Raw genomic sequence first — 25,012 nt, 5'->3', positions numbered from 1 at the left:
AGAAATTCAAATATTGTGACAAAATTAATTTTGTAGGGTGCCACAAGTTTGTTAAAATTTCCAAAGGGTGCCGCGAATAAAAAAAGGTTGGGAAACACTGTTATAGTCTCTCAAGAGAAAAGCTGTTCTTTCTGGATAATTAATTTATAAATCAAACCAAGATGGGAGAACAAAAACAACAAAACAGAAAAAGAACAAAAACAAAGTCATTGGCATTTCATTGTATGATGAAATTTAATCATTGAAGCTCAACTGAAATGTAATAACAGAGTGAAAAATTTAAGGGGGTCTGAATACTTTCCGTACCCACTGTATATTTGCAGAACCGTTCAAAACTTTGGGGTTGGTAAGAGTTATTTATATTTATGTTTTTGAAAGAAGTTTCTTATGCTCACCAGAATGCATTAGATCAAAAATATAGTAAAACAGTAATATTGTGAAATGTTATTACAATTTAAAATAACAGCTTTCCATTTTACTAGATTTTGAAATGTAATTTATTCATGTGATGGCAAAGCATAATTATTAGCAACTATTACTCCAGTCTTCAGTGTCACATGATCCTTCAGAAATCATTGTAATATGCTGATTCGGTTCTTAAGAAACATTTATTATTATCAATGTTGAAAACAGTTGACTATTTTTGTGGAAACATTGATGCAATTTTTAAGACCGGTCTGATAAATAGAAAGTTCAAAAGAACAGCAGTGATTTGAAACTAACATTTTTGTATCAGCCTTTGTCGTCACTTTTGATCAACGCATCCTTGCTGAATAAAAGTATTAATGGGGTTTTTATGAAACCATATTTCCAAGAACACAGACTTTATAAAAAATGTTAATGAGAAATTATTATTTGTAATAATAATTTGTAGTAATGATTTATTCTATAAATTGTATTAAACATCCTAATGACTGTTTAATATTAAAACTGCAGCCTTATTATATTATACACAGTCTATATTACACACAAATCCCTGGGATGGCATTAGTTTTTCATTAGGCGTGACTCATTGAAGTCTTAATGAATGGAATTCATCCTGGAGGCTGGTGTGCCCTGCTGTAATTGGTGAAGGGGGAAACAGAGTGACTGAGAGGTTAGGAAGACATGCTTTATGGATCACACCTGTGTTGGGTTGACCCTGCTGACCGGGTCGGGCCGACTCTGAGCTGTCCTGAGACTGGACCTCGATCAAGTAGGAGCCTTTCTGCTCACGGTCGAAGGTGGACCGGGTGTGGATGATGCCCATGTAGGAATTAATGCTAAAGAACTGTGAGTCCCCACTTTGATCCTTCAGAATGATGTAGTTAATCTAGATAGGAAAGAGTGCCAAACAAGATTAAAAAAGAACTTTGCATCAAGTATTCTAAGAATCATTGCAAGGTAGTTTGAGAGTTTTAAGGCCAATACACACTGCACCAACACACGCAGACTAGTAAAGACAGTCACCAGATTACAACACGTCAGTTCTCAGACATTTCAAGACCAGAAGAACCAACATGTTAAATCGGCGAAAACAAGCGCCGACCAACATCAACAGATGTGCCAACAAAACCCGACGATATGTGTTGCCATTTGTTTGCGTCTGTCAGTGCAGTGTGAATTGGCCTTTAGGGAGAACCAGGAAGGACCATGATCAGAAGAGTCTCACCATTCCATGGAGACCAGAGTCCAGGTCAGTTGCTGAGACCTGAGCAACTGATGTGCCAATCTCCGCACCCTCTGGGACCGTCGCCTCATATGTGGATGACATGAAAAAGGGAACATTGTCGTTTACATCTGAAAAAAAAAAGAGCGAGAGCAATCTGTTACTTCCAATGGATTCATTTGGACAGATGTTAGATAAGTGGAAAACATTATTTTATAGTGATGCAGTGGCCCCAAAAAGTATTTGAAGTTTAATTGCATTAGATACAAAATTAGGCACCTGCAATTAAATGATTCTAAGCTTTTCTCAGAACTAAATTCCCGTTTCTGAATATTCCACTATTTGTGACTGCCATAAAGTACCAGTATATCTTCTATTATAGCATTTAAAACTTTTTTTTTTACTTGAAAAATAAACTCCACTTGGGTTGATATTTTATATCTAATTCAATGGGATTCTTAAGTGCGACCCCAGGTGAAAAAGAAATATATTTAAATTGTGCTTTTTCAAATATATTAAAATGCAATTCAATATATTTTTATTGCACTTCAAATAAGCATGTTGGGAATACAAATGTATTATAAACATACTACTTGAATTTCAAGTATATTTTTAATACATTTAATACTACGTCTTTTTCACCTGGGACTTAAGAGTCACTTTATAGCTTTCATTGTGATCATGTTTGGTGTGTGCTTAACTGTGTTCAAGTTAAGCGAGAATATGTGCAGGTTTTAATGTGTGGATTCACTTAATGAAAGTGAAAAAGTGAGTGACGTGACATGTGGCCAAGTATGGTGACCCATACTCGGAATTAGTGCTCTGCATTTACCCATCCAAAGTGCACACACACAGCAGTGAACACACACAAACCGTGAACACACACCCGGAGCAGTGGGCAGCCATTTATGCTGCGGCGCCCGGGGAGCAGTTGGGGGTTCGGTGCCTTGCTCAAGGGCACCTCAGTCGTGGTATTGAAGGTGGGAGAGAGCGCTGTACATTCACTCCCCCCACCCACAATCCCTGCCGGTACGAGACTCGAACCCACAACCCTTGGGTTATGAGTCCAACTCTCTAACCATTAGGCCACGACTTCCCCTTAATGCAGGTTTATTGTCTGGATTCTCTGCTCTTTGTAGATTGCAGCCCCTCTAAACTAGTTTTTCCGTGGGCTTTTTGTCTCCTTTTCCCTCTATTTCAATCTCCATTTTCCTCTTAATTAATGCCGATGTGGTCTCAAGTGTTGTGTGTCGGTGCCAAAGCTCTTCACTGTTCCTATTACACACACACACCGTCGCTCTACGCCCCCACCATCCGCCTGTCATGCACTCATCAGCGCTGTGGATTTCCACATACACTCAAAGACAGCAGAGAACACTTTTGTGTATAAATGCACAACGCAGGCTAAATGAGCTATGAAGAAAGGGGGAAAAAAAACATTAGCATCAGCGGCTCAAACACAATCAGTGGATCAGATCAGACACTGCTGTGCTTCTGAGAAACCGCGCTGGCATGAAATGCTGATTGCTAAACTACCACAAATGTGTTTACTTCTCTGAGGGCACACAGGCAGTGTAGAACCGGTTGTCGAGGCATATTTGTAGCGCGCTAGTGAGAGGTGTCAACATGGACTATTATCATTGTGTCAGATTTTTAAATTTTTTGTTCTATTTCTTTCTCTTTGTCTTACACTAAGTATGAAGTACCATGATGTTACCATGATTTTTAGATATGGGACCATTGTAATACATTGATAATTTTACAAAAGATTTACATTCCAGAAAATGCCGTTCTTTTGAACTTTCTATTCATCAAAGAATACTAAAAGTGCATCTATTGTTAAAATGTACAATTAATAAATTATATACGTGACCCCGGACCTGGATCTTAAGTTGCACGGGTATATTTGTAGCAATAGACAAAAATACACTGTATGGGTCAAAATTATTGATTTTTCTTTTATGCCAAAAATGATTAGGATAATAAGTAAATACCATGTTCCATGAAGATATTTTGTAAATTCCCTACCATAAATATATTAAAACTTAATTTTTGATTGGTAATATGCATTGCTATGGACTTCATTTGGACAAATCCAAAAGCACATTTTCAAATAGTTGTATCTTGACCAAATATTGTCCTGTCATAGCAAATCATACATCAATGGAAAACTTATTTATTCAGCTTTCAGATGATGTATAAATCTCAATTGCGAAAAATTGACACTTATGACTGGTTTTGTGGTCCATGGTCACATACTGTATGTGTGTGTATATATATATATATATAAATAAAATTACCCCAAATTATATAAAATATAAGAATATAAATGTATATACATGTAAATATGTGGTCCATGGTCACTGTATGTGTGTGTGTGTATATATATATATATATAAATAAAATTACCCCAAATTTGTGGTACTTATATTTACGTTTACATATAATTCTGATGTAATTTACAGAATAGTAAAGTATCTCTCACCTGTGATGTTGACATAGACAGTGGTGAAGGAAGCTAGTGGTACAGCCGCCACATTCTGTACACGCACTCGGAGCGTAAAGAAACGCGTGGTCTCATAGTCCAGATTCTCTGCCACCAGGATAGAGGCAGAACCGTCCCTCCGGTTAGGCTTGATGTAGAAGCGCACGGGCATGTTGGTCTCAGGAACCTGACCCTCCTCCAGGTTGTAAGTCACCCTGGGGTCACCAAGAGGGGACGTCGCCTTGGGGGGAAGATAAAGGTGAAATATTATGTCATGAATAGGGAAGATGTGTCAGTAGTGATGTGAAGGTTCCTGTTACATCTAAAACCTTTTGATGTGCATATGGGTTTGTGTGTGTAATTGGGTAAAAACTGCTTGGATGTGCTATAATATTTTATAAGAATTTCTCATTATGAAACACATATTAGAGTACCTTCTCCCAAAGCTCAAACAGGATAATTAGCATTATTTGTGAAAAGGCATCTGAAATCAGCAGAACCGCCGGTCAAGCATCTGCTGACTGCAGCGTGTGAATACATTAGACATGGTTCATCTGTAATCCATCCAATTGCTTATTGAACTGATATTGACAGTTATAGAGTAACTTTCTGCAGTAGTAGTTTCCAGACTTCAGCCTCACAGAGCTGCGTTATACTAACAAAACATAAAGTTACTTAAGGAGTAAGCAATGTATTTTATAACCATAATTAGTATACTACTTATAATGTAATCAGAGCAGTATTTCTCTGGCTCATAATCAGAGATTTTTTGAATAAATCAAAGCTATAATTTATTCCAGATCCTAATATACTATATTAACTGCAAAATAACAGTGATTATACCAGTGATGAACATCAGCGCTTATGTTTTATGATTAAAAAAATGTAACACTTAACTACTTCTTGTCTGTTAACCTGAATAAATGGACACTTTCTATTGTTCTCATACCTTGGCTGTGCAACTTTTGAAGTGAAATGCCACAACCTGAAAGCCAAAGTCATTGTTTATTCGGTGTTCAGCCAAAAACATGTGCATAGTACTTGGATACAAGACATGGAGCCAATTTTGGCTTGGAAAATCCAATATTACAGCTGGAACATGTCTGTGTTGAGAATTCACAAAGTCTTTTAGCTGACTAAAACACATTTAACCCAAAACTCCATCAACCAAATGACACTGTAAAGCAAACAAAACATTCCAATGACAATACAGCCAACGGCACAGCAAAGCCAACTGTCAAAAGTCAAAGATAAAGTCCTGAACCATGTACGGTCATCCAGTGTAATGAATGTTTGGCGTACAACACAGGTTATAAAACTTCGACGACAGAGAAAAGGGGTGAAAAGGTAGAGCAAAATAAAAGTGCATGGAGAGAGATGGCAATGACGAGTTATAGAGGGAGAACTCTGTGTCCGAGAACATGGGTCCAGTCCGGCATTAAATCAACCCTGGTCATGGTTTTGAGAGCATCCGCCCACTGCAACACAGAAAACAAGCACCTTAAAAGCTCTGTGGCTTTTGCTTCCTGCTTTTAAGGGTCGGCATTGCCATCCGGTATGTGTCCCCCAACAGAAATGGCCTATTCAGTGAACTTATTTGCCACAGTCACTTTGACAGAGCTCCAATAACCTCCCTGACCTATGCTACTCTGACAGTTCCACTGTGTCTCAATACTGATGCAGACCTCTGACCTATCAATTTTGAAGTAAATTTCATGATGATTTTCAGGGCCCCCAACATTCTATGAAACATTTAATTATAAAATATATATTTAAATAAATACATTAATTTTAATGAATTTGGGTTGAAAATTTCCCACCCAAATTATCATTAAAGTAATTAGTAGATAAATTTCAATTTAATATGTAAATTTAAATGTGAGGGGTTAAAAGTGCATGAAATAATGTCACAAAAGTAATACATAAATGAGTAAATAAATAAAAAAAGTACTAAAGACTTTTTTTCTTGATGAAAACAAAAAGTTTTTTTTTTTCTTATGCTTTCAAAATTAATAGACAAAATAGTGTAAAATGGCATTCATACAAAGAACTCGTGAAGTCTGAAACGGTCACTTACACACTCTCAACACACCTCAAAACAGCATGTTTTAGTGCTAAGTGACATAAAAAATCTCTCAGAAGTTACCTAAGCTGGCACTCCTGCCTATTGGGACATCTTGCCTTCACTTTAAAACCTTCATTTCAACTAATTCATCATGTAGTTGACATTTCATCCAAAGTGACTTACAGTGCCGTTTCTACAGGGACAGTCCATCTGGAGTAACCCAAGGTTAAGTGTTTTGATCAAGAGTACAATGGTGATATTTCACAGATCAACCGTTGTGGAATTTGAACCTACAGCCTTTCATTTACCAGTCCACCACACCATTCGATTGGTTAACCATCCGTGGGGTTAAACTATTCATACATCCAAAAGTTCCCCTATTCAACAGAAATCTGGTCAACTTTCAAATCCCAACCTGTCTAATCTTCCCTCCAAGAGTTTATTAGCGGACGTCTCTCAGGCTTGATGAGAACGGCGTTCTCATTATCCATACACACAAACAAGGCTCTTTAAATTACATCCTCAAGGTTGCAATTACTGCTTTTGAAAATGTGTTAATTAGCATTCCTTGAGATAATACCACAATGAGCTGACTGATATTTAAATTTTTAATTAGTTAGACAGAGAGACAGATAGATAGATGAAGAAGAAAGGTGAGGGGGGAGGAAGTGAGAGTGAGAAATGAATAGGAGCACTCGACACACAACAAGGCTACTCAGTGTTGCTAATGAATGCATTATACTGTTTAACAAGTCTAATTTGTATTTAGAGTTCTGAGGATGAATTAGCATGAAGGCTCCCAATGCACAGAACAGATTTGAACAGCCAGTTGCTACAGTTATTTCACATTAGGGAGTTCATACTGTATTTGGAGAGATCGACTGTAATTGTTGTAAAGCGCTTTGTTTTTCAAGTCATATTACAGAGAACATCGGTGTTAAGAGTTCTGGGTGTCGGTGTGGTCGGTGTCGAAAGGAAGGATAAAGAAAATGAGGTTATTTGTCCAATTGACAAGGTGCGTTCCATTAACAAAGGCAGTGATTGCATCTGAATACTTGTGCAACCTGTGTTTTGAAACCCCTCGACTGCAATTATAATCATTCCATCCAACTAAAAGAAGTGTGGAGAGGATGACGAAGTAGTTAAAATAAAAGAGTGGTTGAATATGAAAAGATATTGACACTCAACAGAGAGCAGGAAGGAAAGTGATAAAAACCTCTGAGGAACAACACTTATCTTGTTTTCTGACTGAAGAGACACTGAAGGTGACCTCCAGGTACATCCTCCATTAGCAGAGCTATTAGAGTGGGCAGGGAGTCACAGATCTGCTCTGACACATTGCCCCCAGGACCATCACTTTCATATACACACTGTGGCGAACTTAATGCTAACACACACACACCCAGACATGCAGAAACCTAACTACAGATATCTTGGAGAGGATAAACAGTACAGCTTGTCTAATACAGCTAAATTTTTCACACTAGTTATGGCTGATTAGGCTAGCTAGTGCTGTTTTGGTACTGGTCTAGCTTGTTGATTCACCTTAAGGAGGCAATAAAACAAGAAGTGCTAACAATACGAAGTTTCAAACATCATCTAGAATAGCACAAGCTTGAACAGAGAGGGATTTATGAAAGCATAGAAGATTTCTTTCTTTTTTTAAAAGAGTTAGCAAGATGCAGTTAAATACTAATTCAAGAGGTTCTTAAATAACGTTAGGGGCTTGGCTGTCCATATAGTGTTAAGAAGATCATTCTATCAGCAAGGAACAGTGAATGAGAAGGTTCTGGAAAAGTGATTTTGTGCCTCTCAATTTCAGCTAGTCATTCAGGATGGTGAAACTGGTTGAGCAAGGAAATCTTTCTGGTTATATTAATTAAAAGGAACTGTTCATTCAAAAATAAACAGGACATTTTTAAGCTTTTAAAATAAAATAAAATAAAATAAAAGCTTTTACATAAATATTCAGTAACTATGCACAAATGTGTCAAATATGTTCCAGTTGAAATATTCCTGCATGAACCCCAAAATACAGCATCCAAAACATACACTAGTGACTTTTTCCCCCTAGAGTAGTCTTTTACACTAACACTAAACACTCATATACTAGACCAAATAAATCTAACACAATGAGAAACTCTTGGCCCTGAATTGGCAACAGGTACAAGCAAGACCATAAATGGAGTGATGGCAGAACAAAGCACATCCTGAGAGCTGTGGTCTCATGTCCTGTATTACACAAAGAAAATCTGTTTACAAAATCAAAAATAACCACTTAAAAAGACTGAAATAGATCAGCTGGTGAGATCCGGTGCAGAGAGCTGTTCAAAAAAACGCATCTGGATGATAAGATGGGTAATGGCACTCCCAGTAAAATGAGCACAGCCTGAGGTGCCATGAAATTTGCAATAATTAGAAATCATCTCATTACACAGCAATGGCATCAGAAAGAAAAAGCTGATCAGAGATGCCTTGCGGTGGCGCTTTTTCAGTGCCCATCATAAAATATGCTTCAATGCGGTCACACTGAATATTGTGCCCTAGAAAGTGACAGTTTTACTTGCACTACTAATACCCTGCTAATAACAGAATTCATGCTCTGCAGAGGATCAGATTGTAGAAATACATACATATATACATAAATTTAAATTACATATATTCATATATATATTCAACATCTGTGAGAGTAAGAGTCTGTACTAAGAGTTGAGAACATTTAGTTCAGAGCAAAGTATAAATATGAAAGTAGTGTAGGTTAGAATGCTATTAGTATAAGTGAGAAAGTTAAGTAATATAAATAATTGAGTGAAGCGAGTTCTATAGAAGGTAGGGGTGTAACGGTACACAAATATGACGGTTCGGTGCGTACCTCGGTTTTAACGTCACGGTTCGGTGTAATTTCGGTACAGCAGGGGGGAAAACTTTTTTTTTTTAAATGGTTTACTGAACAAGTTGCTCTTTCTTTAAATACATTCAGTTATAGTTTAAATGTTCTTAGTGATAAAAATCTACCTCAGCTTATGCTTAAAACTATAGGGAGCCCTTTTACATTATAAGGTTACAATTAGGCCTAGCAACTTAACCTAAACTTAAATTTAATTACTATTTATTTTTAAATAGATGATCAACACTCAACTTTAAAAAAAAAAAATAAAAATAATTGTATGCAAACATGTAAACTGCACATAATGCAGTTTTTAAATTCATTTATAAATAATAAAATTTCTAAGCTATTTGTTAAAATATATTCAATTACACAATGGCTGTCATAGCATGTTTCATAACAGATTAATTTAAACATACTGTACATTAAATAATTAAGACTAACAGGTTTAGTAAAATATAATGAGTATATGGTGTAATATTTCGCAAAATGCTCCTCTCTAGACTTCAAACGAGCTGTGGACACTGATGACTTGCTGAGGTAAATTAAATGCTACGTGACATTTTATTTCCACGCTGTATTGTTGATGTCTTTCCGCGGTTGAAACACTGATTGAGCAATTACATGAGGCATGAGATGTTCAGTCATGTTTATTCGCGTTAAAACTAGTAGTACAGACTACAGAGGAAGGAATGACCGCGTTCACTCGCGCTCCGCTCTGCACAAATCTGCGGGGCGTCACGGCTCAGACACGGGAACCGGAGCTGATCGCGTCCGCTCTAGTCAATGCTTGTGTTGGGATTATATACCAGCACGTTTCTGAACCGTCCCAGAAGCGGCTCTCCAAGGTGTTTATACAGCGATCTGTCATGCCACATCAAAGACTGTCAAAACGCCATTTATTATTTGAATTTCCGGAGAAAAAAAAAAAACTGTATTCGTTCGGTTTACATGTGTACCGAACCGAAAGACCCGTACCGAAACGGTTCGGTACGAATACGTGTACCGTTACACCCCTAATAGAAGGTGATTAGAGAGGTAAAAAAAACATTTGTATTAAAATATGTAACAAGCGGTGTGTGGAACAGTACATTAGGACAATATTAATTTTCTTTGACAGGGATGCTAACAGAAGCCCCCAGAGGAGGGTGGGCTGTCAGGAGATGGATGCAGTTAACTGAGCTTCACGCTGCTAGTAAAGTCCCGACCAATTAGAAACTACTACATGCTGTTTTAGCTTTTTTTCCTGTTCTTCATCGCCATGAATATGTAACATCAAAGGATTCAAGTAGATTGTGGATGTATGTACAGTAAATCTCTGTTCCAAAACAGAATGCGCTGACTACATAGCTGCCTTCCAATGCAAAGACAGTAAATCAGTAAAGAGTGTCTAGCATGTGTCTAAATAAACATCATTATTCAACCTTTGTTTTATTAAAAAATATTATCAACATTTGTCTTGACTTCACCGACCACCTTGGATATATATTTTTTCATTAAGTTTGTCGCAGTGCTGGAATTGCCTCATCCACAAATGATGCATGAGATATTGCTTTAGAGTTTGGACAACAAGCTATCTTATAAGCCAACATACTGTTGCTGCTTACCTTTTGAAAGAGCCTTCATGTGGAAGTGTTGTTTAAAATGCTGTCTACGTAGGCAAAGTATGTTTTGGAACAGAACTTCTATCTAGTGTGTCTATGTACTTCCCATTAAGTGTAAACCCTGAAGCTCTTTAAAAACAGGTTAGTAAAAATGACTAGCAAAGCAGTCCATGCACTAAAACCCATGCCGATGCAACCACCCTTTACAGGCCAGTGGGGAAAGAAGGTATTTTAAGATCAAACATCCCACCTAAGCCTATTTTACATCCTGTGGTGAAGAGGAGAACATCCCTGCCATAGCTTGTGCCACTGAGGACTGCTAAGACAGATGCGGAGGTTCATACAGATTGCAGAATAGCTGGCAGCAGCCAGAGGAAGCCGCTGATGTCAGGGAAACACAGTGACTCCAGCAGAACTCCTCTTGGCACTCTTCACTGATAATCTGCTGTATGTGAGGAAAACGGACTCAGAGGACTGGCCTTTTCGCCCCTTTTGAATGAATTAGAATAGAATGTTCAGACAAGCAGTCTGCTTGAGTTTGCTGGACAAATGAGGTTGTTTGTGGATGCTGATCTCTCTCTGGGTACAAGCTCCAAGACGAATGTAAAATGTGACAGCGAATGAAACGGGCTGAAATAGCAAACAAGATGAAGGCTGGATAAGATGTGACAAGCCTCAGCGGCAAGAAAGTCACAACACTACCTTTGCTTATCAACTGCACAACAAAGCAAGAAGCGTTGTGAGTGAAAACCTCTTCTCTTTTCCAAAAACCAGTGAACTGATGCAAAGGCTGTTACAAAAAGCAGGTATCTTAATAAAAATATTTTTTGAGAAGTCAGAGAAGGCAATCAACTAAGACAAGCGTACCAGAATCAACTAAGACAAGCTTAGTGAAAATGAACCCAAAAAGGCAGACAAAGTGAGAAAGATTATGATTACAATATACAGTATATGTATAATTCGTTGAATACTGAGAAATATTGAAAAATATGTAATAAAAAGAACAGACCAAATTTTTGTGTGCACTGTGTATATTGTATATTTATGCTTATGTCATTTGTCTTGCTTCACCTGTAATTAAATCAATAGTGAGTCAAGTATCTTGTGCACAGTGCACTATGCTATGTAGAGCATGTCACATATTACTTGTCAAAAGGGCAAAAAAAGAACATACACAAACGTGTGTGTGTGTGTGCACATACATATATATTAAATTGATCAAAATGTACAATAAAGACACTAACAATGTTACAAAAGATTACATGAAGGCTGTTCTTTTGAACTTTCTGTTCATCAAAGAACCATAAAAATGGCTATGTAACACCGAAAAGGTGCTGAAAATTCAGCTTTGGCATCACAGGATGAAATTACATTAAAAAAATTATATGAAAAACCTTATCAACCCCAAACTTTTGAATGGTAGAGTATATAATTACATATTATTGTAACCGTTAGGAACAGCTGCACAATCTGCCATGCTTTTGTGTTACATTTTGTTTATTATGAAATGTAGTGGTTGTACTTCGTGTTTGGAATATTTCATACTCTTATAGAAAGCAGAGAGGAAACTGTGGTGGAATATGAATGTCTCACCTCTATTTTGGTGTCGCGCGGTGTGTTCTCCGGGATCGTGACCCAATATTTTGCCTGTTCCCACTGCGGGGGCTGGTTGTGCACATTGGTGATGATGACAGTGAGGTCGACTGAGCTGCTCCGACTCCCTCCGTCTGTAGCGATGATCTGCTGGCTGATCCGTGATGTCTGTCAGGACAAGAGACAGGTGATATAATCCAGTCTAGGGGCTTATCAGCATACACTGTAATAATACAAGTTGTCACTGATACCGGTGATGACAGGTGAAGTTTTTTCTGTCAATGGAGGTTCAAAGAGGAGAGAAATCCCTGATACTTCCACCTGAAGAATTGGTCTCCATTATCCATTGGATGTTTCACATACAGAATATCATGTACAGTAGCTAAGATTCTAGATGTTTTTTTTTTTTTTACTTTAATGATTCCTTCAAATGACTCCTACTAATGAAGACAGGTGAGTTTAGTGTGGGTGACATTTCCTGCCTTTCTAAAACTGATCTACTCGGACATAAGTGATGCAAGGCGGTCAGACTGGCTAATGAAAAACATGGGGCAGACTTGCAGTATACACGTCTTAATGACCTGCTCTGAGGAAATTGCATCCACGTCCATTTCTGTTAAGAGCGATGAAAGCATGTTAAAAGCAGTGTAGTACTGGACATGAAACGTGCATTAATAAAGTCTAGCATCTGATGCTTTACCTGAAGACTGCCATCATTTATGACTCTATAAACAGGATGCAGGATATTTCACAAGAACACAGCCTGTCTTTCTGTCTGTGCCTCTGTATGCACAGATAGCGTTTTAATGTCAAATCAACCACCGACTTCTCAAAGCTTAAATATCCAGCAAAGAAATGAGACAGACAGCCATTTGTGGGCAGAAAAGTGAAGACGGTGGCATTTCTGCTCAGACCAAACACACACATACACAAAAATGGATGCTTCTTCAACTATGGAAACTTTTGGCCTTATAGACTTACAAAATAAATTCTTAAAACAAATGTTACACTCTCGCTAGTTTAATTTGTAAATTAGTATTTATTAGGGGAAAAATTGTTGGCCATGTTGGAAATGATGCCATAAGTCACATTTAAAAAAAAATAGTTAAATAAATAGAATAAATATTAAAATGGTTTATGTGCTGCCATAAGTCACATTTAAAAAAAAATAGTTAAATAAATAGAATAAATATTAAAATGGTTTGTGTTTTTCACTCTTTATCGACATTATTGTTTCATATTTTTATGATTGATTTTTATAGTCTAGTATTGAAAGTCTGGCTCTCAGTCAAAAGTTACACAAAGGTGAAGTCATGGTAATACGTTTTCATATAATGAAAAGAAAAACGGTTTATTAGTTGAATAAAAAGGTGAAAAGAAAAACGGAAAGGAAAAAAAATTATGTTTAATGAAAAAATCAGTAGGCAAGATCACTCTCCAACCTGAATAAAGGAAATCATACATATTGTTATGCCTATTATAACAGAACGCAGTCCCTCCAGACTTAAGGTTTGTATGGATATATATAGCATCTATATAATATGCATTAATATGCAAAACTGACTATGGAGGATGAGAATGTGTTTTCTATAAAACACACACATGCAAGACAAAGTACCTGTACTACAATAAGCAGTATTTTCAGCAGGAATGTGTGCATGTGATCTTTAAACATGTTTGTTCACACAAGTGCATGTGTTTACTCTATACTTGTAGGGACAAAACAAAGGTTAACTAAATCTGACAAAAATTTGGATACGTCCTCAAAGATAAAAAATAAAATAGAGCAAATTAACTTAACAAAAACAAGTAAAGCAATAATATTATAAATCCTTAATATTAATATATCACATATAAATATATTGTAATATTTTATACGAATATAATGGATGGCCCCAGCAACTGTATTTATTATAAATTATATTTATTTAATCACACACACACAAACACACACACATATACATAAATATATATTTCATTATACATAGGTATATTTCTGCTCAGGTGCTCAAAGGGTCTACCCAACAGAAATTGATTTTGCTTAGTAATAATTAGCTTTTTTTTTAATAACAACAGAAGTCTATTGCATGTTCCCATTTTAAAAGCTTGGTAAAGGTGTGTGTTTGTGTACCTGTGAGATAGGGTGGTTGACGTAGATCCATCCTGTGCTGGGGTTGATATGAAAGTAAGCTGGGCTCTGCTGGGACAGAGAGTAGGTGATGGCCGCATTGGAGCCCTGGTCGTCATCATGAGCCGCCGCCCTCAGGAAGCTCATCCCAACTGGTGTGTCCTCTCGCAGAAAGTCTGGCACAGTTAGGGTTAACACAGGCATCAACAAAAACAAATAACAACAGTCTAAATACAAGCAATGCCTGCTGCTATTAAAAATCCATGTGCAGGGAAAAGGGGGGAAAAAAAGAATGCGTGTCCCAGAAATGTTTCAATCTTTCCCTTTAATAGTTAATGAGCATTCTCAGTACTGCTTTAAATGTGATGAAAGGGAATTCTGACATCAAACTTACTGAACTTATATTTGCAATTATAAATAAAATCACTTAGAAGAGCACAGCATATTTCTCACACTCCTAGGCTAAGCGAGCTTTCCAGGATTGCAAACGATTGCATCTAAAAATGATTAGTGACGTGTTTATGCTGTGTTCAGCGCATTAAAGCTCACCTTGCTCAGACTGTTATGTATTTTTAATATTGAGGTTTAATGTGTATTGGCTACACCCAGGAATCTTGGACTTGTGAATTTGTTAAGTTTGCAAAATCCTTACTGCCCTTAAGTGCAATGTTAAAGGTCCATGTATAAATGTTTAAAGAGTCTACAGCTACAACCTGAGTTGGGACTATGTCATGAATGCCTTCTTGCTCTCCTTTATATATGCAAACAAGCAGAGGAACATATCTTAAGTACAGCCAACAGATCCTATCACTACAGAAGACCATTTGGAAGATTTCATTTCATAGTATCACTATGTAACAAATTTAAAAAGTGTCTCTGTAGAAAAAGCATTTACTTTAGGATTTACATAAGAAAAGTGTGCTGCCTTGTACACTGTAGCTATCATCGGCGCCAGGTCTTCAATAAGAGTTGTTCAGTGGTTCTTACATTGGTAGCGGCTGTTCTCAAACTTGGGGTCATTGTCGTTCTGGTCAGCGATGAGGACAGTGATCTGACAGATGCCGATGAGGGGCTCCTGTGCTTGATCCGTAGCCGTGACCGAGAGTGTATACTCTCGCTGCCTCTCTCGATCAAAACTTACCGCCGTACTGATCAAACCTGCACAACACATACAATGCACATAGATGCAACTCATTGGTGAATTGCTTTTTTATAGATTTCACAAGTTTAATGCAACTAAATGGCATGAATTCATAAACTTTTTTTTTTTGCACACATTAGGATACCAAGTCACTCTGTTTCGCATCTGAACAATTAAGAATTTAAGAGAGAAATTAACAATTAAAAAAAGAAATTTCACATATATATATATATATATATATATATATATATATACATATACAGTATATATATCTTTTCTAAAATTTCTATTTTATTAAACATAAATAATATTAAATCTGAATAATATTTAAAAATTAAATATAAATAATTGTTTGTGTTACATACATCTTAATGGTGTCCAAGAATAAAGAAATGCATTCTACTTATGTTTAAAGAATGAGGCCCATTGACTAGAAACACATGTCAGCTAAGGCTCAATTGCGTGTAATCAATGATCTGGTAAAGAAGGAAGGAAATACCTGTGTCAGGGTTGATAGTGAACCCGGGTGAGGCCCCGTCCCTCTGCATTATCCCGTACTTGACCTCCCCGTTGACCCCAGTGTCGGCGTCGTGAGCCTGCATGCGCAGAACAAAAGTCCCCGGGGGCTGATTCTCCAGGACCAGTGCATTCACACTGTAGTTATGACACTTTAAAGGAACCAGAGTTTCAGACATGGATAATAATACAAGAAATACAAGAAATACCAGAAATACGTTATTTGCAAATTCCTTGGCAAAGTCCAATATCAAGATCTCAAACAAAACTAAATCGTACTAGATTAATGCTGGACATATGATTTCTCATAATAATAGATAAAGAGCAAGAAAAGCGGGAACAGGACACCAAGACATGACGACAGAGAGAATGAAGTTTGTATTTAGGATAAAGTGTTTATAAATTCCTCTTTTGAGGTTCATAATAGGAGCACACACACTCATAATGAGGCCTCAACCTCCCTCTTCCTCCTCCTCCTCTTGCTTTCTCATCATGCTCTCATTACAGAGCGGGCATCTGGTGAGCGGTGCACACAAGGGAGTGGCATGTCAACTTAAGGTGATTAATCAAGTGACTAGATCGATACCAGGGCTAAAAGCTGGAATTAGCCTCCCTCCTAGTCTCTGAAGAGAATTCTTACTGCGCTTTGCACTTCACACCTCTCATTGTCTTTCGACACACACACACACACACACCACTCACACACTCACATACTCACCCTTCTGAGAGGGCTTAGGGAGGATTTCTCAGTTTAGCAAGGGAAAAGACTCGAACAGATAGTCTATTGCCATAATCTGCGGTGCTATTAGGAGTGCCGGCAACCAGCAACTGCAAAGCAGGGTGAGGGTTTGCATTCGGCTGAACGTCGAAAAGCATGTGTGGCCAAGATGAGGCAGTGTGAACCTCACAAGCTATCAAGAACATGTCATATTGGTCATATTGCACTTCAAAATCAAAAGAAATTATATCTTAAAATGAAAATGAAAGACCATTAATATTTTTTGCATTGTGACAATTTTCATTATGTTTCTGTGGAAGCCTGTTTCACCTACGGAATAAAGAAATAAAAAAGGTAATTGTGGCTTTTTATTTAAGAAATTTAGACTTGTTTTTTCTGAGAAATTATGAGACATAAACTTAGAATAGCAAGATATAAACTCAGAATTCTGACTTTCTTTTTTGCAATTTTTTTTCTTAGACTTTCTTAGACTAGTTTACATCTCATAATTTTTTTTTTTTTTTTTGAACCATACAAATAAAAAAAGGTAATTGCAAATTTTTATCTCACAATTCTGACTTTTTTCTTGTGATTCTGTGTTTATATCTTACAGTTCTGACTTTTCTTCTCAGAATTGCCAGATATAAACTTGAGACAATTGCCAAAGGTAGTAAGGACATCGATAAAATAGTCCATGTAACATCAGTCGTTCAACCGTAATGTTACAAAGCTATGAGAATACTTTTTGTGTGCAAAGAAAACAAAAATAACGATTTTATTCAACAATTTCTTCTAATAACAAGTTTGGTACTGCATTGAATCACTGCCTGATGCAAAACGAAGAGTCTTGAAACTAGTCGAGAACCAGTGATACAGAAGGGAAAGACTCTGGTCAGCAGGGCAGGCATAGAGAGTGAGAAGAAGAAACAGGGCCAGATGTTGCCCCTGGGGCTCACTTAGTGCTTCTATTTCATATGCATCCCCTGTGCCGGTGAGTAATTCCCCCTTGAAATATTCATGGGCAGCAGCAGAGGAGGTGGCGGCGGCGGCGGCAGAAGAAGTAGGGCCTGTGGGGCTCACGGAGAGTGTACAGGGACACGATTCTGCCTCCAACACACTCACACACAGCCCTCCTGCACCACCGGCCTGCAGAGAAAAGCTCTTCCACCGGAGACCTCCAAGAGCCTTTAGATCTCCTTCTGCCAGATGTCTGCTCTTCCCTTCACCTGTCTCTTTCTCACTGTGTTTCATTTTGCACATGTTCTTTAATATTTGCTCTCTTTTACTTGCTCATTTTGTGGGGAATTCATGAAATAGCTTTTTAGCCAGATGCGCAATGTAGTCAAACATATTCTCAACGTCTTAAAGAGCCAGTTCAGGTGTCTGGTTCACAGTCTGAGTAAAGTATGTAAGTTCATGGCAGTCTGCTGCATCCTTCACAATCTAACATTCAAAAACAACCCTAAAAACTGAGAGTTGTGTCATAGAAATTGCGTTCAGCGATGATTCAGTTTTTTTGTGAAATGGGATATAAAATGAGACTGTGCATGTCATCAGTAGATGCAATTCATTGTTTATCCTTTATCTTACAGTATGTCTTCTGCTCTTTTATTTCTGTATATTAGCTCCTACCCATTATTCTTTACTTTCTGTCCCCTCAGACGTCATCTCTGTCTCTAAACACTGCCATTAGTGAAGTGCTCACAGTGTCATTGGTATTAAAAGCCTGAGGCACTTCATGCTAGGCAGATTTAATGAGACAATATTTTTTAATTCTCTACTCATATCTAGACCTATCGAGTCAGGCTCTTCTACTGTACACATTTTTGGTTATGTTTCTTCTCTGTCCGCCGATTCGGTCTTTCAACTTCTACATCATTCACTAGAAATGGATTTTGACACACAGGTTTAAGATCTTTTTTAACCTCACCTCATCAAATACTGGCTTGTTGTTGTTGATGTCATTGATGCCAACGATGACCTGGGATGAGCTGCTAAGGGGGAGTGGCCCACTGGCTGCGTTGTCATCAGTCGCCGTGACATTGAGGACATACTGAGGCCCGCGCAGTTTAGGAGGAGGACTACGCCGCAGTTTGATGATGCCTGTAAATAATTCAATAAAATGCTTTAGCTCATCTCACTGCCCTTGTGAAAGACAAGTGCGCTTAATTGTATTGAATCTGCACTTATATAATAAAATTATATATTTTTTAAATGGTATTTGCAGATAATATAACAATAATTAAATAAAAGACCAGTTAAAGAGATTATACTTTTATGACTGTTTCTTAACACACTAAAGTACACTTTTAAAAAGTGCACTATATAATAATAAAAGATGAACTTTAAAGCTTTATTTCTAAGTACATTTTAAATCATTGATTTAATCATCTTTCGTCATATTTTAAAGTACACTTACTAACATACTAAAGCACATGTAAGGTACTTGATTATAATTTTAACTGTAGTGTTTCAATATCAAAATTGAAGTTAAAGTTAACATTTCAAATTGGCTAAATAGCAACTTAATCATCAGAAGTACGTTATTACAAATATCATTAGAAATGACAGTAAAGGATATTTTAGTTGATCATTAAATCTGGTCAGAGCATTCAGCAGTACAAAAAAAGATTTCTAAAGTTCAGCAACTTCATTTAATATAAAAGTAAATAATAAAACTGTACATTTTAATTTAACTAAAATGAAGTAAAAATTGAGTGCCCAAAAACATTACATTCAGTTCACACTCATACACACACAGTATATTCTATTAAAGGGTATTATTTCCATAATAAGTACTCTTTGTTTTTTAAAGTTTGCAAAAGTGTACTTTGTTTTTCACAAGGGTGTACAACCAAAAGTGTCACTGTCAAAACTGTTTATGAATACAAGCGCTTTTTTACCCAAGGTGACAACCTCTCAAAATGAAAACATTAATATCTGAAAAGAATGACAACCGCCTTTGTGCATCATGCTTAACAACATGGCAAAATGGGCTTCTTATGGTTGCACATTCACCAAACAACTGAGTAGGGGGTTGTGCGCAAAAAAAAGTGCTGCTGCATCTTTGAAGTGACAAATCCACGCAGCTTTTCTGAGTGCTGAAGCCATGGGCCATCTCTCTGCGCTGGCCTGTAATGGGCTGGGAGGTGGAACAACCATGCCGAGAGGCTGATAAGACAGGAGAGAGCTTTAGCATACTGCTGTTTTCCAGCTCTTAGGCATAAAATGTGCTGGTAAACAAACGAAAAGCAAACACTGCAAACAAATGCAACCTTGAGACTGAAAGCGCACAGGCAGGCAGGCATGAAAACAGACAAACACTGCATTCACACACAAGTGCACACACACACAAAAAAACAAGAGCTGTAGACCAAAAACAATACAAGTGGTGTTTGCTTTTCCTACAAATACCACAAACGTGAGTTGAATGATGGATTAAAAGCGCGTGCTGAGCAGACAGGAAGAGGAAACTCCTTTTTTAATGGCTTTGGATGTTCTTTTTAAAGACAGCATCCCCAAGGCCTTGTACCGGATGCCTGGACGCTGTTACTGATCAGAAGAAATGGACAGCACCTGAGTTAAATATATGAGTGTCACAGCAAAGGGCCTGAATACTTAGGACCATGTGATATTTCAGTTTTTCTTTTTTAATAAATCTGCAAAAATGTCAACAATTCTGTGTTTTTCTGTCAATATGGGGTGCTGTGTGTACATTAATGAGGAAAAAAAATTAACTTAAATGATTTTAGCAAATGGCTGCAATATAACAAAGAGCGAAAAATTTAAGGGGGTCTGAATACTTTCCGTACCCACTGTATATTAAGTTAAAAACAAAAGTTAAATAAATAATACATGTTTGAGTTGAATGTATTATGTGAGAAGAAAGTGATTTGAGAGATCATTGGTCAATTATACAGTTTTGTATTTATTATATGCAAACATAATTTAAATTTTTAAATGAAAAGCTAGTAAAGCTAAATGAAATTAAAATACATATCAAGTTAAAAATAGTTTAATATGTTAATAAAGTAAATTAATTAGTTAATTAATTAATATATGAATAAATTAATAATAAATATATGTTTAATTTATTATGTGAGAAGAAAGAGACTGTGCAGTGATTTGAGAGATCAAGGGTCAATTATATAGTTTAAGTAGTGATTATATGCAAATATTTGATTGCAGATTGTTGTGACTGACCAATCAGAATCAAATATTCCTGAAAGCTTTGCAATCAAAAGGAAATGTAAAACAGACAGAAAAGAACCATACATATTTTGCGAAAAGACAGGGGCTTCATCGTTGATGTTGGCCATGCGGATTCGGATGGAGGCTGTGCCTGTGCGAGGGGGCGCTCCCTTGTCCACGGCCACCACCGTGCACTCATACATGTGGTTGGGTCTCTCATAGTCCAGCCTCTGACTGGGGCTCACCACTCCCTGAGATGAGATGTCAAAGTCCACACTCTGGATGAAGTAGGACAGTTCTGCATTCAGGCCCGTATCACAGTCCCGTGCCAGAACTAGAAAGAGAGAGAGAGAGACGAAAGAGCCATGTTAAACTTCATGTCACATTGACTAAATGCAACAGCAAGCAATAACATAGCAGTAAATTGTGGTGAAGGCAACCTTGGTGGAGATGTGCTCTGGGTCAGGCACTGAAAACAAATTACAGTTCTTAATCATCTCTATGCTTTTCTCAGACAGTTGTGTTCTCATTAGGACTGGAATGGATTTGTGTGTGTGTTTGTGTGTGTGTGTGTGTGTGTGTAACACCGTGTCCTAACCATGCATGTACATGTTTCCAGTGTCAAGTAATTTGAAGTGACAAATTCAGCCAGAAGATACTTAATGTTTAATTAAATCAAAAGAAGAAAATAAGGAATTGCATTTTGCATTAAAAAAAAGAAAATTGGGGGCATGGGGGTTATTTATTTATTTATTTGACAAATTTGCATTTAGATTTAGTAAAATATATATTTAATACATATTGAAGTTAAAATATAATGACAAATGAAATATAACTAAACAACTAAAATAATAATAAAATCATTTGACACAACCAAAGGGTAAAAGATTTGTACATGTTTTTTGAATCAAAAGCCTGTTATGCTCACCAAGGTTGAAAAACATACTGTGGAATATTATTATAATAAAAAAACTGTTTTCTATATTAATATATTTTAAAGTCACATGTAATGTAATCAACAGGAATAAATGATATTTTAAAATACAATATATTAACAGTTCTTTTACATTTTAATAATATTTCACAATATTGCAGTTTTTACTATATTTTTGATCAAATAAATGCAGCACTGGTAAGACACTTTGTTCAAAAACAACAACAAAAAATCTTAATTTAGAATAAAATAATGACTTTCGGTAGTATATATACATAAAATTATATATACAGTATATATACAAAACTCTCAATATCATATATACAGTATTTATGCAGTTAGAACTTCTTGTGCTAAGTGCTTTTTAAATTGTATACGGTGTCATATTAATAGAGCCAATATTAATTAAAACTATGTAGCAGAGGCCAATTCTATATTTGATCAATTTAAGTGCCCATCTGTCAGTGGCATGGCGAAAAGCTGCTGTTGACTGAAGCAGATCAAAAGTAAAAGTGGAAGAAGGCTTTGCTGTCATTAGGCACACAGCCAAAGTCAGGGTCCTGTATCATTATACTGCAGGCAAGCTGTCATCACACCCAGTCAGCCAGCATACTCATTTACTACAGCCACATGACGGCACTCTAATCTCCAAGGCAAATAGCTAGTGCCCACAGATGTAGCGATGTTCAACAGAAACCCTCTTTCTCTCGCAGTTAAGCTGAGGACTTGTTGCGGCTGTTGGAAGCAGGTGGGTAAGGGTGGGTGTCAGCGCCCCACACGAGTATAAACACGTTTCGGAGCAGCCGTGAACGCATGTGAAGTCATACGGCCAGGATTCAAACAGAAGGTTAATTAAAAATACAAGTCCTAATACACTGTCTCTTAGGGCTAATATTTAATGCATGCAAGTGAGAGACCAGGGCTAAATTAAACATACCAGTTAGGCGGCTTGGGAGCGAGAAAGAGAAAGAGAAAGAGAAAGGCTGGTGGACTAAGGTTGGGCGAGTTTTAAGTGCGTTGCTTCGCCATGCGCTAAATCCTCTCTGAGAAGTTTTCCGTGTGATAATTGGAGTGCATTCTGCACTTCTCTTCCTGCTAGGCCCTATTAAAAGCCGTCACCCAATTTACAGTCTAATCCTGTTTTAAGGTAAACAACAATAATAATCTCTCCCTTCTGCCAGGCTTCGCACAGTCAACGATTGCGCCGTGTTTTTCTTTTTTCTTTTTCCACTCACAACAGAACACATTTGATAAGAAAATAACATCCCCAGCTGGTGTTTGTGTGAACCTGCTGCTTTTACATGTTGAGAGCGAGAGAAAGAGAGCGAGGGAGACGAAACGAGAAGAGAAAGAAGACACAGAGACAGAAAAAGAAAGTTGCTTTGCGTACCGCACTAAAACAGAAGAGCCAACTGGAATCAGAGGCAGGAACCATTCTGTTTGCATATGGTGAACAGTTCTTGTTTTCACTGGGTGCAGCGATATGTAAACATAATTGAATTGCATAAATGCAGTTGGCATTCTAAATTTGTGCATCTGCCCCACAAAGCGTGCGGTCTGCCAGATCTGACTCACTTCTGTTGCTTGTTGCTTTGCTTTTCTCTCTTTTCTGCTTCTTTCGATCAGTGTCGTAGGCTTGTGCATAACAAAGTCTAATCAGGGGTGGGGAACGTTGATCCTGGAGGGCCTGTGTCCCTGCAGGGTTTAGCTCCAACCCTAATCAAACACACCTGAGCAAGCTAATCAAGGTCTTCAGGATACAGGTAGGTTTTTTTTTGTCAGGGTTGGAGCTAAACTCTGCAGGACAATGGCCCTCCAGGATCAACGTTCCCCACCCCAGGTCTTAATTAAGAATAGTTCATCACTGAGAATTCTGCGGAGAAGGTGAGGAGCTCTTTAAAACGGTGAGCAGCGCTGGGGCATCGCAGAGCTTTTCGATCTGTGATGAGCACTGGATGAGAAGAATTTCCTGGCTGCTGAGCACAAAGCTTCTGTTTGATACTAAGATAACTATTAGATTGGAGATTGTTAATAAAAAAAGGACACATGCATGTACTCACACATATAGTCGAACAGGTACAGATCATGTCCAATTTTACTGAACAAGACATTTGTGCATAAATTTAGCCTTTTTTTTTTATTTTATTTCACATATATTTATGTTGTAGTTTTTTAGCATGTTGCTATGTGGTTGCTAGGCTGTCAAAGAAGTCCAGCCACAAGTCTCTTTGATATTATGGTCTGTAGATATGCCTCCTTCTGTGGAAGTCTATGAAATTTTTACTAGAAACACACAACATGTTTCCATATGGTATCATAATGGTTAGCCTTCAATATGAGAGATTTTTGTAATTTATCAGTATCAGTCAATACTAGATATATATCATTACATATTCAATAGATGTTAAGATTGTCTTTGTCATCATAAAACACTTTAGCAAATCTCAAAATTAATATTCATTTATCAAACTGAATATTGTCATATTTTATGCCTATTTATACTCCTTGCTTTTAACTGATTTTAGTTTTTAGTGTTTTATTTTTAATTAGACAAATAGTAAAGTTTTATTTTATATAACCTAGTTGCAAGCAGCAAACCTCTTTTTCACAAAAAATCATTCAGGTCTGTAGAAAAACTGGTATGGGCTGAGTTACTAACATATAAAGGGTTAGTTCACCCAAAAATTTAAATTCTGTCTAATAAAATTTTGTCTAAGCTGTTTATCATATAAAGCGATATTATCTCTTTTTTGCAAAACTTGAATTAAACTGCTCAATTCAACTTTTGGACATTTTTAGGATCTTCTAAGTTTTGGTTACCTGCACTTTTAATGGAGAGACAGAAACCTCTCAGGTTTCATTAAACAGATATTAATTTGTGTTTTGAAGATTAAGCAAAGTCTTATGGATTTGGTACAATGTGAAAGTAAGTTCATTTTTGGGTGAACTCTCCCTTTAATAATGAGGGTTAGAGGTTTGTTCAAATCCCAAACACTAGCTATGAGCAACACTAATAGTAATGCCTGTCTTAGCAAGCACCACTAATTAGGGCTTATGAATATTTATTCAAACAACTAATGCACTCAAACCTCTTTCTGAAAT

The 25,012-nt window shown here is 37.1% G+C and overlaps 1 protein-coding gene across 1 annotated transcript in view; it reads right to left on the bottom strand.

The window, feature by feature from the left end:
• LOC107668308 (neural-cadherin-like) overlaps window positions 1-25,012 on the bottom strand; it is a 132,260-nt gene that overhangs the window by 22,982 nt on the left and 84,266 nt on the right. The window contains 9 exon segments of the mRNA XM_016460147.1: window positions 1,126-1,312; window positions 1,652-1,779; window positions 4,134-4,374; window positions 12,283-12,450; window positions 14,414-14,586; window positions 15,398-15,568; window positions 16,051-16,219; window positions 18,716-18,890; window positions 20,911-21,310. Coding sequence (XP_016315633.1) covers window positions 1,126-1,312; window positions 1,652-1,779; window positions 4,134-4,374; window positions 12,283-12,450; window positions 14,414-14,586; window positions 15,398-15,568; window positions 16,051-16,219; window positions 18,716-18,890; window positions 20,911-21,310 — 1,812 coding nt within the window.

This window comes from Sinocyclocheilus anshuiensis, unplaced genomic scaffold (assembly GCF_001515605.1).
Source record: "Sinocyclocheilus anshuiensis isolate Anshui unplaced genomic scaffold, SAMN03320099.WGS_v1.1 scaffold1623, whole genome shotgun sequence".
NCBI lineage: Eukaryota > Metazoa > Chordata > Actinopteri > Cypriniformes > Cyprinidae > Sinocyclocheilus > Sinocyclocheilus anshuiensis.
The sequence above is the reverse complement of the archived record's forward strand: the minus strand, read 5'-3'. Positions and strand labels throughout refer to the sequence as shown.